Raw genomic sequence first — 23,745 nt, 5'->3', positions numbered from 1 at the left:
GAGTTTGTCATGTCTCAGGTGAGATGAGTTTGCAGAGAACAGAGCCAATGGACCAGTCTGTGAAGCCCTGAATTAGTTCTCTCTCAGGCAACACTCCCATTTAGATCAGCGAGTCAGGACTGAATGGGAATTGTGTGAGGTAAGAGGATAAGGAAAAATGTCAAAATGGCACTAAAAATCACTCTCCATCCTGCTGTGCTTTTATATATATTCATATATGTACAAATTTAAAGATTTTCCTCTTTCTCCAGCCATTTTGCAATTCCCCCTTTTCTGCTTTCAGGGCTCCATCCTGCCATCATTTCAAAATCACAAACTCCCACTGAGTCAAAGGGAGTACTGTAGTCACAAAAATTTCAGAGTTTGCAAAATCGAGGAGCCTGACCCAAAGTCCACTGAAGCCACTGGAAAGACTCCCATTGATTTCAGCGTTTTGGATCGGGCCCTTTATGAGGAATTGTTGCTGGTGACTTAGCGCGTCTTTAAAAAAGTCAAGATGGAAGCGATGTGGCTGCCAGAAAGGAGATTTGGAAAGTGACTTTTTTTTTTTTTTGGTAAGAGATTGTACCTTGAAATGCAACTGTTGTTTTGGTTGTTGATGTTCTGTTAAAGTGCAGGCATATTCATCTGCAGTGGCACCTTTTAAGATTGAATTCCTATTTAAATTTACAAATCACGAGCATGAATCCATCTCAAATCCATGCACTTATACACAGTGGAGGCCTGTTACTCTTCTCCCCAGCACAGAAGGGATCTAAAGGGCAGAAAAGGTACTGAATCTCTGGCAAGAGTCAGCAGAGAGGACGCAGCACGCTCCCTCGACAGCCATGCTGCCATTAGCCAAGTGCTCCCTGCTCCCCCCATGACATTCAAGGGGGATCAATACCCCACAGGGGGAAGATGGCATTGCAATAAGCATATCAGCCACACAGAGTGGCTCCGTCTTCCAGTAGCCTGACATCTCTCCAAAACCTCAGATGCCCCAATTCCACTTGGGCCTGCAGAAAGGAGCTTTTGCAGCTCACAGGGGTCAGGGGATCATGTTGCTCCCTGGTGGTCTGTGCTGAGATTTCCCTCTTTCTCTCCTCTGCTGAGTACAATGGAAAGAAGCATGTGATCTGACAGCACAAAGTGCTATTTCCTGAATAACTACACTTAGACACCAACAGGTCCTTACTGTATGTATCTTTTGAGCTCTTGGCCACTGCACCGGGACCAGTGGTAACGATGAAAGGCAGCCTGCACCAAGGGAGCCATGACACTCCCCATAGCGGTCTCATCCCCACACCTGTTCCCTTGCCCGTCATGCTCCATTCCCAGCCTGAAACAAAGAGCAGCTGTCAGATGCTACAAAATCTGTGTTGTTCACACCAAAAAAGGCAGGGGAGGGGGGTTAAACAATTCACACTCCGCATAGTTTTGTTAAAAAGGGATTTTTGTTTTTACGTCCTACAAATACCATTAAATGGGACTCTCTGCTAATGACAAAATACCCATGGATGGACATTAAAGAGTTCCTGAAAGACTGTTTCTTTAATGCATCTCTTCATTGATTTTATTTTTAATTAACTGAACAGAAACCAAAGGGCTTATCTACACCTGAAAGTTAATTCAGATTAAGATAGACTGAATTTAAAGCAAAATAAATATTCCTCAGTAACCCATGTGTGGACACACTTATTCTGGATTAAGAGTATGTTATTCTAGTTTAGTTAAGACACAATGGAATAGCTATTCCTGAATAACTCCATGCATAGACAATCCTAAGTTTAGGATGATCCATGCTTATATTCTTGATATTAAAACAAATAGGCAAATAGAGATAAATCTCCATTTATCACAAATAGAGGACCACTTGTTCACAAAATCATGTGTCCACTTTTGCACACTCATTTACCATGAGTGAGGAACCTGGACTACTAATTTTAAAAATCAGACTCTCAGTGACATTAATTCATCCAGCTGGCTAACGGAGATATTTTATTGAACAAACCATTCCAGACTTAATTCCCCGAAACTTGCCACATCTGATAAATATACAATAGCATTTAGTGAAGCAACAGGTAGAAGTCCGTGTCGCTTGACAAACCAGTCACTGTTGAATGCAATGCATCAAAACAGTATTCCAATGCCTTCCATTTTTAACTTAGATATGAAAATCCACCACATGGAATTTTACAAGATAAGATTTTGTCCCGCATTTACCTCTTCATTGATTAAAGCTCCTGTGAATGCCAAAGGAATAAGAAATATAAGGAGATTTGCCATGCGCATAGCCCCCATGAGAATAAAACTGTTTTGTGCAAGCAGGAGAAGAAGCCCCGTGCTTTATGTTGCTCAGGTTGTAATAGTAAGACTTACACATGACCAGTTTCATGGGCAACTACAAAAGCTGAAGAAAACCCATCCTCATGGTTGAGAGTGCAGCTTCTTACAGGGTGACACATGCCAGTGACGGGAGCGTATCCTGTTGAGAGCAATACAATTTAGGTTTGTTTCCTTTCATTTTTTTTATTAGATAACCCATAAGATTTACTGTTTTTGCCTATAAAGTCCCATTGTGAAGGAGTAGTTAGCTATATGCTTCCCTGCAGCAAGATCAAGCTAGGTCAGCTGCAAACGTCCATCTCTATCTGAGTGGGAGAGGAGGTTGATGAACTTCTTTTGGAATGTGATCGTCTTGGATTCCTTCGTAGTTATTGTTTTGATGTCCAATTTCTCCACCCACTTTAAAGTAGTTTTTCTCATTAAAATGACTACCACACAGATTAAAGTGCTGTGACAAACCTAAAAGCCACGCCTGGTTTATTAGCAATCTACATTGTTCTCTAGACATTTACATGTTTACCACCAAAATTCATGAAATGATGTTCCAGTCTAACTTGGAGGCAAAGTTTTCAGCAATAGCCTTTTTTGTCATGCTGATATTAATATTTTCAGTTTTAGTCTAGGTCCCTTTTTGTGTTGTCTGTCTTTTTGTCAGCAACATCTGAAGTCTTCCTCAAGGGAGAAAATCTCCACCTTCATCTATTAGGATAGACATACAAATTTAGGCCAAATTTTTCAAAAGCACCTATTAATTTTGGGTCTTCCAGTTTTTGGGAGGTTGACTTGAGACACCTTAGTCTTGGTTGGGAGAAGTGGTGAGAACTCAGCTCCAACTAAGGAGAATGGCAGATGTTCGGCTCCTTTGAAAATAAAGCCCATAGTGTCTCAAGTTGGGCATTCAAAACATGGTGCTTTTTTCATGAACAGCTATGGGTACTGGAAGTGTATTTCACCTCATGTGGGTTTGTGCTAGCCGATAATGTGAATTTTACAAAGGAATGTACAATTGACACCACAGTGGTCAATTACATAAACCACATGAAGTTGTTGCTGCTCCATGACTGGTTAACATATGTAACTAATACCTTGTCTACAAGAGAAAGTTGCACTGTTAACTTGAGCAGTGATTTTAAACAGATTTAGTTGAACTGATGCAAACCCCTCCATGGAAAATCTTCTCTCTCTTTAAGTGGGGTTTGTTACCATTTAGCTTAAGTTGGTGTTGATGTTAAACTGGAATATGAGTGTCTTACAGGGGTTTGCACTGTTTTAACTAAATTAGTTCAAACACTTGCTTAAGTGCTTTGCTGAATCCTAACCTATGCTCCCTAATTTTTTAAGATCAATGAACACAACTTTCACATTTCCCCCCTTTCTTTCATGCATTATTAAAAAACAAATAATTTTGCTACAGACTGGTTGCTTTACCTTGCATACCAGCAGGCCCAAAATCTTGCCTGGTTAAAAAAATGGCATGATCATGATGCTCAGAATGATTGGGATCCGACTTCTGTTGCTGGTAGGCCCAGCGGCAAACATTCTCCAGGCTTCTTGAGGGGTTTCCCCTTTCAATCAAGCTGACAGACTAGAAGAGAGAAATAAATGCGAATCAAGAAGCTTAGTGGTGTGTTCCCTGAACTTGGCGTCAGGACATTTAAAACAATTATTTTCTCGTAAGGTTTGCCTACAAGGTGAGTTAGTGAATGGCAAGCCAGGGTGCAAATCTACAGCACACTAGCTTGTTATGCACTAATTCACCATTTGGACCGTGCTACAGTGCACTAGAAGTTCTGTAGTGTCTCAAAGCACACCCTGGAGCTTTTAGTGCGCTATAGCAGGGTCCAGACACCGAGTTAGTATGCGGCAAGCTAGTGCGCTGTAGATTCACAGCCTGGCTTGTCACACACACCCTTTGGACAAGCCCCCAGGGAGCTCCTCTCTGAGCACGGAGCAATCACTCTTTTCACTCGTCCCCAGCTCATGCCAGCCTTTTGCCCCATCGAGTTGCTCCACAACTCATATACAATATTCCCCGTGGGCTCGATTCACCACTGTCTGCACGCTTGTGCCGTCATTTGCCCCTGAGCAAAGTGGGTGCAAAAAGCCACCACATCAGAACAACGGCCTTTTACAAGGACTCTGCACAAGTGTTAATGACTACACAAAAGCCAAGGTCATGGGGAAACAGGGCAGTCAGAGAGAATCATTAACAAGGTGTTTCCTCCCAGCTGCCAGCACCCCTGGTTTGGTTGAAGGCCATCAGGCCAGTTTGTTGGCTTGCGCGTAAGGGACTTTTCAGAAAATACCACAAGTGTTTATATTCTTTATAAAAATAACGGTCTTTTTGTATAAAATGTAACGTGGAGGGCAAACACACAAACGATACAGCTACTACAGCAGGACAATTTTAATCCCACAGCTGGGAGCTGCTTACATTTTAAGCCGCTAGAAGAGAATGTGCCATTTGCTTAAGATAAACTAGAGTGCAGGGACACACACAGTCTACGGTAATCTGCAAAGAAAGTCTGAAATGATAAAAAACATACGGGACAGATCTTCAGCTGGGGCAAATCAATGTAGCTCCAGTGGACCTACGCTGATGTACACCAGATGAAGATCTGGTCCCTCTGAGTCCTGTCTGGCTCCTGCTACACTATATACACAAGCTCTGTGTGTTCAGAGTAATATTTAACCATCAAGGAAACACAGAAATGGTCTTTTCACCTACCTAAGTTTAATGCCCCATTGAAATGGAAGGATGTGAGCTTTACCAAACATGGAACAGACCTGGATGCTTCCTTTTGGCTTTTGAATAATGTAAAAAGCATTTGTTGCAAAGCCCTCTAAGTGCTTTTTAAGAGGAAAATCAATGTAAAATATATTAAGATTACCCAGGGCTGACCAGAGCTCAGCATGATCTGGGGGGAAGGGAAGGAGGCACAAACTGTTCTTGTAAAAAGGAAATAACTTCCTAATTATCGACATGGCGAGGATATGCTGGCATGCTGCAAATGGCAAAGACAACATCCTTTGCTTTGACAGCAATTGGCTTGATTCACTAAGGTCTTCTGCTGGCAGAAACTCAGTGTAATGGCGTGGCACCTACATCTCACAAGTGCCACTTCTGGTCATGTGTCTGCAGTCTTTAAACAGTCCCAGCTCTGGTGTTGGGCTGTACCCCGAGGGCTTCCTCCCTGGAGGCAATGGTTTTCCCCTCTTGGTATGTTCTGGCCACAGTTCTGCAGCTGGGCCTCTTAACAGTTCAGTTCCCCTTCTGGGAGTTTATTGCTCTCCGATTATAGGCCACTTCCCCAGTGGCCTATGAGGGGCGGGGGACCCAGGCCTCCACACTACTCCGGGTCCCAGCCAAGGGACCCTCAGAATAGCAGCCATGCGCCACCGTGTCCTGTTAATTAAACTGCTTTCAGTTCCCTGGACCACTTCCCCATAGGCCCAGCCTTCACTGATGCTTCACCCTTGGCTCAGGGCTCTTCTGTGTTCAGGCCCAGCAGTCAGCCAGGAGCTCTTTCTCGCTCCCCCAGTCCCTGCCAGCACTGAGCTGTCCATGGTGCTGCAGTTCCCTCTGGCCAGCTAGGAACACCAGCTGCACCCCTCTGGCTCCAGCAAGGGACTGTCTCTGGCTCTGCAGCTCCTTTTTATATGGCCCTCCTGGGTCCTGATTGGTTGCTCCCTACAGCTTCTCTGCTTGGCTAGCCCTTTGCAGCCTCCTCCTGATTGGCCTCCCCTTGTCTTGCTAGGCTGCTCAGAGGACTTCCCTCCACTGCTCCTTTTCTGGGATGGGTGTGGCAGGTCCCTGAGGCCTCCAGCAGGGGACCTCTGGTCGTAGTCCACCCCATCACACTCAGGTAGTGGACTCTGATGAAACAAAGTCCGCCCAGAGGGGGTTTGCAATCGTACAAGACATCAGCAACCCATTCTGTCAAGGGGGCTCTTCTGCCCATCCCTAAAGTAGGTGGCACTGGCAAGGGAAGGACACAGACAGAACACATATTAGGAGAATCTCTCATGCAGCTGGGCTCCTATGAAGACTGTTCTCTCCTGGGGGGCATATCTCCTCAGTCACAGCTGCCACCCAAGTATTAAGGAGGATGCAGACTAAAACCCCCAGCACCATGTAGGCCAAATCAAGCCCAGCATACGTAGCGTGAAGGAGAATTTAAACAAAGCAGACTGGTATCACAGGAGAAGGGATATTCTGCATAAGGAGCCTTTCATTGGCTTACATCCTCCCAGCTTGAGAGAGACCAAAAGTTACCCTCATCTTCCAGCTGTTGGCGTTTGGTGAGAAATGAGTCAGCAAGGGGCACAAGAACAGGTGTGTCAGCATCACAACAGGCGCTCTTGTCCGCAGCCTTGGAGAAGAGAAGAGAATTCACCAGTTTTGGGCTGAGGCAAACAGGTGACGTAGCTCTCAGAAACTGCCCTGCCACTACCTACGGTGCAGGACCCCCGTCTCCACTGCTGCCAGTCCAGCAGAACCCACCAGCACCAAATCAACTGACACTGAAACAGAATTGTGAAGATTAAGATGCAGAACTCATTGAAATGCCTTTTTACCTTCGCATACCCCAGCATTATCATTCGCACCAGCACCACATTTATGTGGACACCAAGGGATTCATCGTGGTAAATTTCATTCACCTAAGAATGAGGGGAAAAGAAAAAGATAGATAAAACAAGTCATATAGAGAGGATATTAAAGTGCATGGACAATTATAGAACTCTCACACTTACAGAGTTATATTTGCTCGTAAGGAAGTAGAATTAAAGTCTTAAAATGTTTCCATGCACGTTACAATTCCAGTTGTAACAAACCTTCTCACAGAAGAACCTGATCAAAACCAACTGATGTCAATGGGATGACTACAGTTGACTTTAATGGACTTTGGATCAGGCCCATAGTGAAATTGTTCTTTGAAAAAAAATGACTTTTTTAAGTTCTGAACCTGCGAACACTTAAGCACATGCTTAACTTTACTCATGTGAGTAGTCCCATTGAAGTAAATGAGATTATTCACATGAGAAAACTTAGGCATGTGCAGGATTGGGGCCTATCAGAGGGTATCATGGAGGATATTTTTTATTTTCTTTATTTTGATTTAAAACTCACAGCAGGATTTTAAAACAAGTAAAGTTTGCAATGATATAAAACAATTACAGTCCACGGCCATAAAAATGGTTCATGTCACTCATCACCCACCAGTGAAAAAAACCCATCAGCTGTACCTTATATCCCACAACCACTTGGTCCCCAAGCATTTTAGAGAATAGACTGTGTAAAATTCATATGGCACAAAACACCCCTGGGTATATTTATTATTATTTCCTGGGGCTTTCCATCATCGTCAGAGTGGCTCTTTTGCTGCCCCATGATTTCTTTCCCCTTCCAGTCCACATGGATACCTCAAGGGTGCCATCTGGCCATTTGAACTGAGGATGAGTTCCAGGATCTATCCCCAATTGCTTTGTCTAGCGAACGTCTAACATCAGTTAGATCAAATGCTTCGGATTACTACATGAGTTGGGAAAAATCTTGGGTATTTTTTATTTTAAAAAATGCACTTTATTAAAATTCTACACCCAGTGGGCCAAACCCTGCAAACCTCACTCAAGCAAATTTTGTCAATGTCTGTGAGAGGGTTTTCCTCAGTAAATACTTCAGGATTCAGCTTACTATCTGCTTCTGTCTGGAGAAAAACATGAAAAACTAGGCAGCAACCCTACACACACTTATGCATGTGCTTAATTTGAAGGGTCTGAGAAATCCTGCTGACTGCAAACTAAGCTTAAACTCAATGGGAAAAGGACTTCCAAATCTCTTAAGTGGCTTTGAAATTCTCAGCTGGAAGTTTTAAAGTCAACAGCATTGCCAGAAGAGAGAGGCATAAGCACTGCACCACAGCTGGTCTATCACTGATACCCTCAAATATACTCTATTTCTCTAAATCAACATGTTCCAGCTAAAAATCCTTTAATCGTATGAAAACATACATCTAAGCATTTTAGTTGGGGTTGGTTCTGCTTTGAGCAGGGGGTTGGACTAGATGACCTCCTGAGGTCTCTTCTAACCCTAATCTTCTATGATTCTATGATTTTGGAAGATGAGTTACTATATAAAAACAACTTCTGTCAATCTATGCCAACACCATAGGCACCAACTATGCTCCAGGGCTGGAGCAGCCACGGAAAAAAACAGTGGTGCTCAGCACTCACCAGTCACCTGCCGATCAGCTGTTCGGCAGCAGGCACTCGGGGGAGGAGCTGGAGCAGAGGCAGGAAGAGGCGGAGTGAGGGTGGGGCCTTGGGGGAAGGGGCGGACCTGGGGCAGAGCGGGGATGGAGCACCCACCTGGAAAAATGGAAGTCAGCGCCTGTGGCAAACACCCACCCAAAAGTGAATCTCACGATACCACAAGACTCCAGTTCCAAACAGCAGTAGAAATTACACAGGGAAGAAGTAGTTGCATTGCTCTTAAGCCCCCTTTGCAAAGCAATTTACGAATCTGCACAAAATGCCAGATTTTACTCTTGGAGGACTCTAGTGGAAGCTGCACTCAAGGGTAGGATTTTGCCCTAATAATTTCTTTAGAAGAAACTAAACACTCCTGTCCATGGTTAAAGGTAAAAGAAGACAAAAAATTGGGGACATGTCATGAAAGGGATCGAGAATTATATAGGTGGGTCAAAATTTCCTTTTTCCTGAACCAATGGTATGTCTGGGAGTGTAGGGGGAGGAGGTCAAAGAAAGTCTTCTCCTACAGGTATAAATTATGGGTTAGAACATCTGCAGATCATAAATAAAGTTACTCATCCTCCTCAAATGAAATAAATAATATGTTATGGACTAATTGATGCAAAATAAATAGCAGTGCTCAGAAGGAGATTGATATATTTGTACATAATTAAAGAGGTTTTTTTTAGTCAGGCTAAAAAGAGACATTCCTTGCACAGGGGGAAAAGAGTGCCATTCAGCGTTGTCCAGTCTGTGGGACCTGGCTCAAATATACAGTATGTGGTTCTAAAAAGCAAGACCTTTTAGGACCAGCAGAGAATGAATTGTTGGCAATGCACACAACTCACACCACCTGCCTTATGAAGCAGTTATTGAGGAGTTCGGCGATTTATTTCTCATATTCTCTCTCCTGACGAGGTGCAGTATTATAACTCCCCACAATGGATTTTTGTAGTGGAACAAAGAAAGTGTCCTAGTTTCACAATCACTGATAAATGCACCAGCTGATGAACACTCAAGGAATCAACAAACAAAAAGTGATTCATGCCCTTATGCCAGTAGGTAGCAGGCCTCCCTTCGCTGACTCTAGTACTGGTGCCAAGTTCCGGATTGATCTAGAGATGCAAGACCTGTATTTATCTGCAACATAGATTTAGCACGGCCCGTGGTAGGCCAAGGTCTCCTCCCCGTGTCCCTCTAAGGTACATTAAACTAACCTGAAGACACACCTGGAAGGCTGAGAGATTAGTTTGAGTGTCTGACCTTTCTGCTGAGTCTGTCAACAAGAGAAATAACTAGTGCCAAGCACAGCAGTGGTTTTGGTCATGTAAAACCAGTTCTCTAGGAAGTGCAGTTTTCTCACAGGCCACCAAACACCCATGAGAAACTAATCTCTTTCTAACACTACTGTTGGGGGTGAGAGATAACCTAGTCACCTCGAGATGAAAGCCTGCTTTGTCCAGTCACTAATTCTTGGATGCATCATCCATTTCCCTAGAGCATGGGAAATGTTAAAGCCTTTAAAATGTACGCAGTGCTGTTGTAGCCATGTTGACCCAGGATATTAGAGAGACAAGGTGGGTGAAGTTATACCTTTCATTGGCCCAACTTCTGTTGGTGAGAGAGACAAGCCTTCGAGCTTATCCCCGAGCTCTTCTTCAGGTCTGAGAAATGTACTCATTTTAAAATGGGGCACTTTAACCTGTGGAGGATCCTTCTGACATGTTCCTAAAGAAATGTCATGCATAGGTCACTTCACACTGATTTTCCTGGTTTCCTCACACAGTTATTTTCCCTGAAAGTTCAGATTTTGCAAAAAGCTGTTACTTTATTTTGTACAAAACATCGTTCCTACACTGTCCAGTACTCTGGAATATACGCTGAATTTAGATTAATCCCCTTTGTTCATTACTCTGTTAGGGCCAAATTCTCTACCCTTGCTCCTGTGGAGCGGTATCTTAGTCCACGAGCTGTCTCATTGAAATCATTGGGTAAAGTATTACTCCACATAAGCCAGAATGGCAGAATCTGGCCCTTAGAAGCTTAACAATAAAGAGCCAGGTTGAACCTTTAAAACGTGTGCTCAGCAAGGGGCAGCAGTAGCTCTCTCCCCAGGAGCAGAGCAGGGAGGGAGCTGTGATTTGCCACAGGAGTTGCAGATTACTTCACCCTCCGCTTTTGTTCGAGTATTTTAAAAAAACAGGTTAGACGGATTGTAGTAGCAATATAAAGGGTCCTCCCGAAGCACTACTTGCTGGATGTCCCATGCCTGGATGTCCCATGCCTCTCCAAAGACAAAGAACAGGAACATCTCATGTATGACTTAGAAACCAGTGGGAGATTCCAAAAAGGCCACTGGACTAGCGGTGGGCCCCAGTGATCCCCTGGCCACCCACTTGAATGTACTCCCACCGAAGGTTCCTTAGCAGGGGAGTAGTGCCTTAGTGGAGAGTAGTGAGAGTGGCTGGGAAACACAGGCCCCAGCCTGACTCAGTCGGATGACTCTCTGTCCACTGACCCAGGAAGGGCTCCTCCTGACAGTGCTCGAGACCGGTGTCGAGTTGCAGAAGGAGGCAGTGCAGCCAACATTGCAGGCTTTCCCCTCAACCATACCGATGGACGTGCAGTTTGAGGCCGTGGAGGCTGATATGGTACCAAGCGCTGCACTGATGTTGCTGGTGCCCCCCTGTCTGCTGGTACCGAGGGCGTCGTCCGCCGCACCGCGGTTGACACTGGCACTGCAAGGCTCAGCAGATCTCTTGCTGCCACAAGCACCTCCAGCGTGGTCGCTAACGAGATGGTCTCAGGACCATATGGTGCCACAGATGTAGAAGATGCTCCCTCGGGCTCTGGAATCCCTGGCGCCTGCCTTGGTGCCAGGGTCAATGGTGCCAACTTCTGCAGTGCCACACAAGAGGAGTGCTTAAGTCTCAGTTGCAGTCTACTCTTATCCCCAGGCCTAAATGACCCTGGGTGGTCTGCTGAGTGGTCTTGTACCTCTTCTTAGGCACTGGGGAGGGGGAGCGGTGTCAGAACTCAGAAGCAGCTTGGAGATGACATGCAGTGGTGACATTAACACAGTGGACACAGAAGGTAAGCAAGAGGAGACTGAATATAAGATCCTGTCTTTGATCCGTGCCATCAATTCCTGTTCAAAGCTTTGTACAGTAAATTGGGATAATTGTTAATCTGTTGATTAGATTTTAACATCCAAAATATTTAATAGATTTCAATTGGTATTCTATTGTTATAAGTGTGATTAATTGTGATTATTTTTTTTTTAGTTAAGTGCAATTAATTGACAGCCCTAATATATATTTATCTGGAATCCACTTTGAGATGCCCATTTCCCTCTGTACGAGCTGAATTTTGCTAAATTAAAGTTGACTTTTTTCATGATTATCATGGTACAAACACTCTGAAAGCTTGGAAATATACAACTAGCCCAGTGGTCCCCAAACCTTTCAGGGTCGCACCTCGCCTTACCCTTGCCCATGCCTCCCCTGGAGCTGGGGCTGTGGCTCCTGGGGGAGGGGAATGTGGATGGGGTAAGGGGGACGAGGCTGGGGAGAGGGCTGGATCAGAGCTGGGAGCAGAGCAGAGCTGGGGGGCGCTCCCTCCCCGCTCCCCAGTGGTGGCCCCTGAACATTCCTCTCTGCCCCCTGGCAGGAGGCGCCTCACAGTTTGGGAACCTCGGGACTAGCCAGGCTTCATGAGAATATTACAGAGAACTTCTGGTGCTGCTTGACGTGAAGGCATCTTAGTTTGAGCTGTGCCAAGCAAGCACATTCAATTAAAAAATGGCAGATTAACACCCCAAATGCCTAGTATACTTACTCTGTACTCTAAGAATAGTTTATGGTCATAATGTCAGGAATGCAACTTATGACTTAAACATGCTGCCTTACGAGGATTTTCCCTACCACGCTGCTAAGGCGCTCACATTATTAGAAAAGGCTTCTCAGTGAGAGAAAAGGTTAAAGTGCTCGATTGTCATGTGAACTCTAAACTAGCTGTTGAGGAGGGAAGCAAAGACTCTTGACAGAGAAATGCTTTACAATAATTAGGGAAATTCAAGTACCAGTGATACAGAGCCTGATCTCCATGGCCTTGCCTTTATGTAGTCATTTACAGTCGTGTAAAGAGAGTGTAAAATACTCAGTGTTTTACGTGCACTTTGTACAGGTGAACGACAGGTGCAAGGCAGCAGAAAAAATCAGCCCCACCGTATTTTGTTCTCAGCTACTACCATGAATAATGCACACCACTCCCTAATATAATCCATACAGAGGCCCCGATTCTCTGGTGTTGGAAGCGTGAAGCGTTCAGCCACCTGAGTGTCTCTTGAATGCTCAGTGGTAACATGGGTTACAGCAGCATCAGGGCAGCCATAACTTTCGCTGCAATGACCCCCCAGGGACTGACTGCCAGCTGAGAACAGCAGGAGGAGAGTCAGTTCTGGTTCTGGCCCCTTCTTATTCCTGGCAAACCCCCTAAACTGAGGGCTAGGAAGGGGGCCTGAGCAGAGACACTTCAAGAGCTCTACACCAGCAAGGGAGTTCCCCTTACACCAGGGTCCATTTCCAGTCCCTTTACACTGCTGGAGCAATAAAGGAGCTAGGGTAGCAGAGAGAACCAAGCCCATAGTACATCTCCATTACTGATCACCTCCTTGCCTTTTGGCTTACAGTTCCCTGTGTGTACTCACAGTTTCCCTGGCACTGAATTCACAAGTCTCATCTCCTTACATCTCACCTCAATAGTTTGGGCCACCTCCAAATTATCAAAGAGGTGGGTGACAGACACCTCCCACTCCCCAACTTTCACATTTGTCCCAGGTGAAGCAAGGCTATACTGATAAGACAAAGAACACAGGCCTATCAGTGGTATCTAACATTGCATTAACCCAACACTCTTCTTTCTGTCTTCACTATACCTGTTAGGGGGCATGTATCTGTCTTTAATCCTCTGTTCTCCAGAACGAAGATGTGGCCTAGCACCTAGAGCACTAGATTGGGGCTCAGGAGAGCTGGGTTCTATTCCTGGCTCTGCCACTGGCCTGCTAGGTGACCTCGAGCAAATCACTTCCCCGCTCTGTGCCTCAGTTTCTCCATCTGTAAAAAGGAGGGAATGATACTGGCCTTTGTAAAGTGCTCTAAGATTGACTGATACAAAGCACTTAATAAGAGCTAGATATTAACAACTATCAGCCCTTCATTCCTTTCTGTTGGGCACTCAGACTCTCATCACTTTCCCAATAATTAACTTACTCTGAGGTTACATTCTTCCCCTTTCCAAAGGAAATTGAATATACGGAAGAAATTTACAGAAGTAACTGTGTTGAAGCATTCCTACTTCTATTCACTTATAACCAATTCCACTCTGGTCCATTCCTGTTTCCTTTGGCAGCTTTTGTCTGACGACTTGGGAAAACCCAGTGTTAATGACTTTCAGTTCTTGAACTGTAAAAGCTATTGGCATTTCCTCCATATCCTCAGATTCCTTTCAGATAAAATACTGACGTTCTCACACAGAAAGGCATGGTTATTAATTAATAGGGTTAACTAAAGGATAATTGGTGATTCATAAATCGATACCATCATTTAACTTCCTCAGTACAGCTCATGGCATGATGACATTTTTAAGAGGTTTTGACCTAATGTTCCTCTCCCTACCATCCCTACTTGACAGCTGTTAATCACCGAATTAATATAAAAGGCCGAAGTTGACCCTCAGGTACACCCACACAATGCCACTGGCTTCCATGAGTATGAGTGGATGAAACTGACCGCAGAACTGGGCCCACAAATATTTAACCCAAGAGTTTCCATAGTTGTGATAGATCATGCATTGTACATGGGTGAAAAACCAGTGTGAGATGACCCTGGGACTCTCACTCCCTTTACCATGCTGGTTTAGTATTTGTACTGGACAACACTGTCCATTTTTAGAAAGCTAGCTCTAAACCTGGGAGAGCTGCACAATATAACCAAGTACATTAGCAACAGCAACCCCCATACATCGCCGGAGGGGATGAAGATACAATTACGATGATCAGGATTAAACTTCTGCATCTACAAGACATTCCACTTGGTTGTAAGTCTGCCCATGTGTCAAGTTCAGAGTACAATACCCCACAGTGCTGATCAAGATGTGGAACTGTGAAAAGCAAAAGCAGAGATTTTTTTTCTAAAATATTCCATAATATGTATCCATCTTATGCTTACAAAAAGCCTGGCTGAGAGACAATATTTCAAGGACTTTTAATTACTGAACACAAATGCCTTCCTTTTCAAATTGTTGTACATTTCGGGCTTTAACCAAAGACTATCGAAGGCCATGAAAAAACTCCCACTGAAATTTGACTTCAATGAGGTTTGGATCAGGCCATCACGTGCTGACCCTGCAAACACTTACACATATGTGCTTAACTTTAAGACACAAGTAAACCCCACTGAAATCAATTATGCACATGCATAAGTGTTTGCGGAAATGGGCTTTAGTTTGGTAAAAATTTTGCAGTCTTAACTAAATTATGAGGAAAAAAAATTGAAGTTTATCTGGGCAACTAAAAATTACAGAAAGCTACACTGGTGTCCTCGTAAGCATTATTTTCAACACTAGAGTCTATTGTAAGTGAAGCTTTTATTGCAATTTCCAGTTTCACCAGCAAGTTGATTAAAAGGTTCTTGTAACACTATTGTATCTTGACCTATCAAAATCTTGACTTCAAAGATAAGACTATTTAAAAACTATGTACTGTATATTATAATATAGAAAGAGTCACAATATTTTGTATTATTTACATAAAACTTTAAGGCAATGGTAAACATTTTAGTTTAGATGTATTCTGTATTAATGGTATATTACCAGCAGATGGAGCTATCTACATTTTAGAAAACATGAAACTTGAAACTGTTTTGAGATATTAAAATCTGTTTACAAAAAGTTAAATATGTTTGTTTTAGAACTAAAAAGTCAATGTTCTAAAGGCATCTCAAATTAGTATTTATTATGGAAAACAACAGAACAGAGATTATTTTCTAGAGTTCATCTGTGCCAACAAGGCACTGCTTTGATTACTGCTGTAAACAAAAGAATAACAAAAAGATTCTTTAGAACACTTCATATTTAATAATTAACTTCACAATATCATCTAACTAGCAGCTGAAATTAAGATGCAGAGGAGATGCCAAGGTCTAAAAATGCAACATACCAATATTGCTTATTTCAAGAATCCACATCTGGTAACATAACCAGAATAAAACTCCACCACCCATCAGGCAAGTTCACATTAAGGCTATCTAAACCACTTGATTGTAAAAATGAACCCAGGCAAGCATTGTAGGTTCTGCTTACTTAAGGAAACTTTTCAGACTGGTAACCATGTTAGTCTGTATCAGCAAAAACAAGGAGTCCTTGTGGCACCTTAGAGACTAAAAAATTTATCTGGGCATAAGCTTTCGTGGGCTAAAACCCACTTCTTCAGATGCATGGAGTGAAATACAGTAGACAGGTATAAATAAACAGCACATGAAAAGATGGGAGTTGCCCCCCACTTGGTAAGGCAACTCCGACCTTTGTTACTCACTGGACAAACGCACTAGTTTTTCATCTCAGGAGACCCAAATCCTAACGTGGTCATACATTTGGCAAAGTCTTCCTTGTTCTTATGACGCATTTCTCCGCATCACAAAATACCCATGTATGTCAGCATGACTGGGAGTTGCTCCTCCGGAGAAGTCTGGGATTGGTATTTCAGAATGGTTTCAGCTCTGGTACATTGGCAGAGCTATGAGGAAAAGCTTGGATTGTACCTGCCTGCCTGTTGTCTGGCTTTACCCGTTCACTACCACTAGACCTTACTGTCACAAGCAGCAAATGTATACAAAATTCCATATAAAGGAATGAGTGCTGAATGGAATACTACCCTTTAACTCAGGAGCAAGTGGGCAAGAGAACATATCAAGGGCACTTGTCCTCCATGTCGGGATGCTGAACCAAAGAGTGAAAGGTAGAACTGAAAGTGTTTATTGGGCAGGGGTTGGAAATATTGGGCAGTAACTAAGGGAGAAGTGCCTTAGGTTGTGGGACCCCCTTCTGCAAGGATATCAAGCACTGAAAGAACACAGGCTACCATCCCGGTTCTGATTTAGTTACATGGGTTCCTGCGACATGTTGCTATTCTGCAGAACACAAGGTAATCCAAGTTTTCCCAACCACTGTTATGTAGGTACAAACTTAGAAAGCTGATTGTCTTATCTTACAAATAAAAGGGCTGAAGAATTGCAAGTGTACATGACTGGCTCAACACAAAGCAAGTAGATGGCAGAAAATTTCAAATACATCTGATAACAGGAATTTTATTTATTCTTTAAAACCTATGTATTGAAGTGTGGGAAACTGTCCAATGAGGTGTCACAAGGATTAATGAACCTTTTTAAGCTGGTTTTAATTACTTCTATATTATCTGATTTTTTTTAAAAGTACATTAAATTCAAGGTTGTCCCTTGTCCTTTTTCCACTGTAACACTACACGCTGTGGTGAAACCTGGAAGTGAAGAAAGGAATCAGTAGTAAGGGCAAAAATAATAATTCACAGAGATCTAAGGCGGGATTTTCAAAAGCACTCAGCGTTGATCAGTTCCCACTGACTTCATTAGGAACAGAGCTGGACCAATACTGAGCACTTCTGACAATCCCAACTCTAGAGATGAGAAAAATATTTGGGCAGGAGACACAATAAAACTGAGCACAGAAAAACGTCCTTGCTAATACATCTATGGAACAATAACCAAAAGTTATTCAGGAGGAAGGAGATACTCAGAAAGCAGCAAAGCTGATAAGGACCCAGAGTTGATAATTATCACCAAAATGGGGAAACTGGCAAAAAAAAAAAGGGGGGGGGGCATGTGATTTTGGTCAGAGTACACAGAAGGTCACCTCACTACCCAAGGAGCTGGCAGTGCAAAAAATGTGCAAAATAATATAAATCCAGACAAGTCAAAATCTACTCAAAGGTTGCTCCCTGAAACTTGAAACCCTGCATGTATATCGTTCTGATCTGAGTTACTTTAATACAGTGATACTTATCTTAAGTAACCAACCACAGAGTAGCAAGTATCAGTTGCCTAATAGAGGAGGCCTTTAATTACAGATCAAACAAAATTGCACTGAAAACCTTAAGCTACTTCAAAGCGCTTATTTAAGATAACTGCATTTGCTGGTTGCTGGAAGAGATCATTAACGAAGGTTTCACTGTTCTGTATTTCATTAACTACAAAACAAACTCTTACTCATTTCAGCATCTAAAATGTACCCGATGCCCGAAAGATCTCTTTCCCCTTGTTAACAGGGTTCTCCTATGTGGTGTGGCAGGAGAGTTCAGCAATGTAAACTGAGCTTCCCCCTTCATGACATTTGTGAGACATACTAGAATATCAATGAAGAATTAATTATAAAGCATCTGGAGCACTGACCAAATCACAAAGTCCTGTCATAAAGCATTAAACAAACTAAAGTTAGTGAAACAGCTAATATGGACCATGTTTCTCCTCCTTCAAAAAGTAACAGTCAGTTAATTTGGCCACTTCCTAGGGTATGTGCAGGATCGTAAAGTCCATAAAGTTAAATCAATTAACAGTGTGCTTGGCAGAATATCTATTAAAGGCTGTCAATCAATACATCCTTCAGCATAGCTCCTAGTCTTGCTTTCCATGTCAGTCTCATGTTTATATGCAGCAATCACCCATTCAAGTGCTGTGCAGTGTCTGGATCCAGTGGGCCTTGGATCAGCCCATTACTGCATGAGTGCACTAGGAGGGAAGAGCTTCCCCTTGCTTTCTCTCCCCGCTCCACAAAACAAGGCAGTACAACACCATCAACTCTCTGAGGGACAGTGAGGGTGGCCAATTCACTCCTGCACCAGACAGCACACTATGGGCCCAGGAAGGTGTGGTGTGAAGGTTAAATGTGTGACCCCCATGCCCAGCCAGTAAGTCTATAAATTACTGTCTGCAGCAGACAGTGGCTAGGGTGAACAATGCTGCGTTTCAAAGGAGCAGGAACAAGCACTTCATCATGTAGCTAGGGCTGCTCACACTGAGCTGCCCGGACTCTACTCACTGCCACACACTAATTTTGGCTCCTCCCGTGAGGGGGGGGATTTTGCCGGTCAGAGGTAGCAAAGACAACTGTACCAGTGAGATTAAAATATTTTGCAGGTGTGTCCAGTTCACTTTTAAACCCTTTATGAGGACCAAACATTCAATATGGGCCTGATTCTCCTCTCACTCTGTTTACATATACTGTATGTAATCCCATTGGCTTCTGCTGATTTGTACTGATGTAACAGAGAGGAGAATCTGGCTTAAAGGCCTTCAATACAAATTTTGTACCAATTTTTTTGATGAGTATATTATTATATGAGAAATAAGAATATTAATAATTGTTATTATTTATTATGAGAGAATATTAATAAATTCAGCGGGAGATTTGGGTGTTCAGTGCCTCTAAAAACCAGGCTATATAACAGTTGCCATCGCTAACATAGTGAGTCGATGGAAGAGCCTGGATTAGAACCTAGAGACCCAAGTTCTCGGCATTGACTTTATACCAGCAGATAATTTGGCCCCAGAGCTCTTGGCTCCCAGCCCTGTGCCCAATGCCATGACCCACTTTTTGGTGAACACATCCGTTCCTGAGAGATTTCCAATCTAGTTTCTAAGCAAAGAAGTTTGTATAAACTTCAGATAAACATCTAGCCTTCTAAAGGTTCCTTTAGCTGAACTGAATCATTGGTCATGGGACCCACTACTGAGAAGTCTGTTGATTCCTCTCCTTCGGAGGGAAGACTCCCAACCATTTTATAAGCGAGCTGCAGTCAGGCCTTACTCAGATAAACATTTTTGAACTCTAATCACATCACCAATTCTTTCCTTCATTTGCACTTCCCATTTTTAAGGACGGCCATTGGAAAGGTGGTTAGAGGAATGGATTTCACTGTTTCTTCGATCTCTTCTCATTTCTATTCACATCTGAGTACTAAAGTGATGGCCAAATTCATCTTTAGGGTAAGGCAGGTGCAGCTCCATTACATCAATGAGGTTGTGCTTGTTAATTCCAATAGGGAAGATGTATTTTTCATAGGGTTAGAATGGTTCATGATCATAAACTGCCACCTGGTAAACAGAACACTCATTTGTTTAGTACGTTTTATTGGGTTTTCCTTTAAAGATGTGTTGCTGGAAAGGACTTGTAGAGACAGGTATAGTCATCATGACCTGTGGTAAATAAGATAAATGAATCCTTACAATATTTATGGTAGAATTAGGCCCAATTGTTTATTTTGTGCATAGCAGACAGGTGCATGCAGGATCGATTTTCAGCAAGGCCCCAAGCTCAGAAATTCGCGGAGACTTGGCAGGAGAGGCATATGCCTGTAGAAAAGTTTGTGATAAAAAATGGATTAAAAGAAATGTCCACTGAAAAAGGAACCAACAGTTTGCTTGTTTTTTAAAAAGGCAATCAATTCTGATCATACAGCAGATACAAACGACCCTGTGTAAGTCTGTGCAGCACCCTGCACAGTAGGCCCCTGGTTCACGACTGGGATTCCTAGGTGCTACAGCAATACAAAGAATAAATAAATGAACACTGATAAATATTTGAAGGCTCATACTACATTTCAGAGGAAACAAGGAGGACCTGTCATAGATACTCACTATATTCATAAGGGTGAGGAGGTAGTTTTGAACATGTTCTTTGCCGTGGAATCGGACGACAGAATCATCCACTCCTAGAAGCACTTCGATGTTGTAGTCATTGTCTCCTGCATGCCTGCGTCGTCTCAGCGTTTCATTTAGCTGCTGCTCTATGTTGCTGTACATGGAATCCAGACCATCCAGTCCGCTGAGAAGAGCCGCTACAGAGAAACAATCAGGTTTTTAAATCTTTGCTTGATAAACACCCTCCTGTAAATGGGGTGTACACAAACGTCATTCCTCTGGTTCAAATACGTCCTGAGGAAGATGTAATTTCCAGCTCAGGTAGACGTACTTGAGCTAGCTTTCATCAAGTTACTGTGATAAAAACAGTGGTGTCACCACTGCGACTTGAAGGAGGTGCTAGCTGCCCTATGTATGATCCCATCCGATACCCTAGGTATGTATTCGGGGTGACAGCCTGTCCCACTATCTGTGCTGCCATGGCTACGCTGCTGTTTTTAGTGCAGCGGCTTGATCAAAGCTATGGGTATGTCTACACATGCTGGAAAGTACACCTCTACTTCCAGGGTATCCTAGGTCCCAGTGGAGATGGATCATTTGGGCAGCGAGTTGGTGAAGTGGTCAAAGGCACATGATGAATTCATCTGCCACGTGACTCTGCAATTCGTCACATGGATCTCCCCTCCTCCCATCACCATGGTATCTGAGTGTGTGGTGTAAGTGAGAGGAGATTCAGGCCAATTTTTTTTTTTTTTAAAACTCCGTCACCTGGAATCATTTTTCTGAAACATGAAAGCAACTCACAGCACACATGATGGTGCTGGGGTGGTGTAATGGTTTTGTTGGCACTAGTCTGGGGTAGTTTGAGCAACTCACTTGTGGCTTCCTCACGTGTGAGTAATGTGGTCATGCTGAAAAAAGAATTAATCACTCCATCGTGTATTCCCTTACACCCCCCCTCTCCCGAAGCATCTGAGGCAGAACCTTCCCCCTGCACTGGAGCAGCACTGAGTATCCCCTGTCCTGAATTACAGAACTGTAATATTACAGGTCCTATTTGGCCTATTAAAGTGATGGCCAAATTCATCTTTAGGGTAAGGCAGGTGCAGCTCCATTAAATCAATGAGGTTGTGCTTGTTTATTCCAACAGGGAAGATGTATTTTTCATTGCTGTTGGACCCTGTAATAGACATGGGAAAGAAGGAAGCATTTTTCTGACAGGCTTATTGTTTTCTCTTTTTAAACTGCAGCTCTTTGAAACGGCCCTGAAGAAGAGAGCATTGAAAGTGTTTCTGGAAGAGATGGGTTAGTGGGCAGAGGTGCAGGTGAAGCAGACAATGCATGAGACAGTCTGCCATAAGGGCAGAACCACCGCAGGTGGTATTATGTGAACGGGCACCTACACACACAGGGACAGATTTTCAAAGTGCTCAGCACTGAGTAGCACCCACTGCACAGAGCTCTTTGGAAAATCTGATCCAGCAAGAGCCAAAAAAAAAAAAAAATGCAAGGAATATGAAGACAGTAAGAGTTCAAGTCCTCTCCAAACACTGGCCACACAATATAGTATAAAATGACTGATGACTGACATTTCTGAAGTTAATAAACATTAACACTCCTATTCTTTATAGAGACTGTATATTTAATGTTTTTAACTCTATTGTTTAAGGCATATACTTGTATGTTAGTCTTCTCAAAAAGAACAAAAGCTTCTACTTGATTTCTGAAGGAGGCATTGGTCTGAGCCAAGGTTTACAGAATCCTGTTGATTGAGGTTTTACAGAAGACATATTTTATAGTGCATCAGGCTTGCAGGTGCTTCAGCTAATGTCTGAAATCACCACAAAGGTATTTCTGCCCCCTCTTTATAGTAAAAAGAAACAACAATGGATTTTAGAAAGTTAAGGGAAGAACATGTCTTGGCTGACAACATAAAATATCAAGTTTTAGCCATATGGCTCCATCAAAATCAACCCCAGCAAATCCCTAAGTAAGAAACAAACCTATAGCAACTTATCTGATCTCTCACAATGCAAGTCATGGGCCAAATCTTGCAGTTCTTACTCAGGATTAGATTGTTCCTGGCTCTGTGGCTCTGGCACAGTGTCTCTCCTGCCCCCATCCCTGCACATATGCACGCCAGACAATCAGAGTCCCTATGCTCCAGAGATGGCAGGGAAGGACTACTTCTTCTGAGAGTCTCCAGGGGTGCAACCACCCTAGAGCGGGTGGAGAGAAGGGAAGGGTCATGTCCCCTCAACTCCGGCCTGAATGTACAAGGGGAAGCAGAAGAGAGCAGGCTTCACTATCCCAAAAGATGGTACAGCTTTATGACCTATCTGTGTGCAAGGGACCAGAGAAGAGATTGTGCTTCCCTCCCCCATTAGGCAAACAAGCTGGCCTTTCACATACTATTCAGGCCAGACTTCCAATGAAGTCAATGGGAGTTTTGCCTGAGTAAGGACTATAGGATTCAGCAAAACGAAAAGGAGTACTTGTGGCACCTTAGAGACTAACAAATTTATTAGTCTTATTTTATTAACAAAATAAATTTGTTAGTCTCTAAGGTGCTACAAGTCCTCCTTTTCTTTTTGCGGATACGGACTAACACGGCTGCTACTCTGAAACCTGTCATATAGGATTCAGGCCATTATTGCTAAATGTGCTGGACACGTATACTGCTGTTCATCTTGAGCAGATTCAAATACTGGCTCATTAGTCGAGAATTCTCTCCCTCCTAAGCATCACAGTGGTTCAAATAACACATAAATAACTCTCCCCACACCAAACAGCAAGGTTTCCCCTGAGCTGTTTTCAGAAGCTGTAAACCATCACTGTGGGTGAGAGACCAGACCTGCAAACAGCTTTACAATTCAACCTCAAGTCCTTTCATTCTCAAGAATGCAAACACTGTGATAGCACACAAGTGGGAAATTCATACACAAGCTCCAGTTCTAGAAATTGCTTCTGCTGGCAAAGCTGCCAGTGAAACGTCCAATGGAAATATACTCATAATGCCATCATATCATTATACCGGCTGCATGAATGGAATAGTCTGAATAATCATTTCAGAAAGAAAGAACTTTCTGCTCTGTACAGCACCTTTGGTTTGGCTGCCACTTCCCTCCTTAAATAGGTGGTTCTGTGGTTAGGAGGAGGAGAATCCCTTTTTTGTGTGTATGTGAGCAAAAGGGCTGCTTTACCCCCTCCTACTTTCTGTACAGTGGATATACAGTATGTGCCATTATTCTCCCCATGGAGAATTTTCTTAGTTATGCAACCTCCTACAAAGCAAGAACAAACATCTCCCAGTCTAGAGAGACATCATCTTTGACAAGAATTGCAAAAGTGACTAGTGATTTTGGGTTCCCAACTTGAGACACTTAAAGGGCCTGATTCTCACAAAATGCTGAGCCTCCCACCCTTTGAAACAAAACAG

At 43.2% G+C, this 23,745-nt stretch overlaps 1 protein-coding gene across 1 annotated transcript in view; it reads right to left on the bottom strand.

Annotated features, from left to right (window-relative positions):
* The window catches only part of ADAMTS3 (ADAM metallopeptidase with thrombospondin type 1 motif 3), a 184,637-nt gene that overhangs the window by 26,005 nt on the left and 134,887 nt on the right, over nt 1-23,745 (bottom strand). The window contains exons 5-9 of the mRNA XM_074950410.1: nt 20,304-20,503; nt 6,907-6,990; nt 3,757-3,913; nt 2,362-2,467; nt 1,178-1,321 (exon numbers count right to left, since the gene is read on the bottom strand). Coding sequence (XP_074806511.1) covers nt 1,178-1,321; nt 2,362-2,467; nt 3,757-3,913; nt 6,907-6,990; nt 20,304-20,503 — 691 coding nt within the window. The remainder of the gene's footprint in view (nt 1-1,177; nt 1,322-2,361; nt 2,468-3,756; nt 3,914-6,906; nt 6,991-20,303; nt 20,504-23,745) is intronic.

The sequence above is a fragment of the Natator depressus genome, chromosome 4 (assembly GCF_965152275.1).
Source record: "Natator depressus isolate rNatDep1 chromosome 4, rNatDep2.hap1, whole genome shotgun sequence".
Lineage (NCBI taxonomy): Eukaryota > Metazoa > Chordata > Testudines > Cheloniidae > Natator > Natator depressus.
The sequence above is the reverse complement of the archived record's forward strand: the minus strand, read 5'-3'. Positions and strand labels throughout refer to the sequence as shown.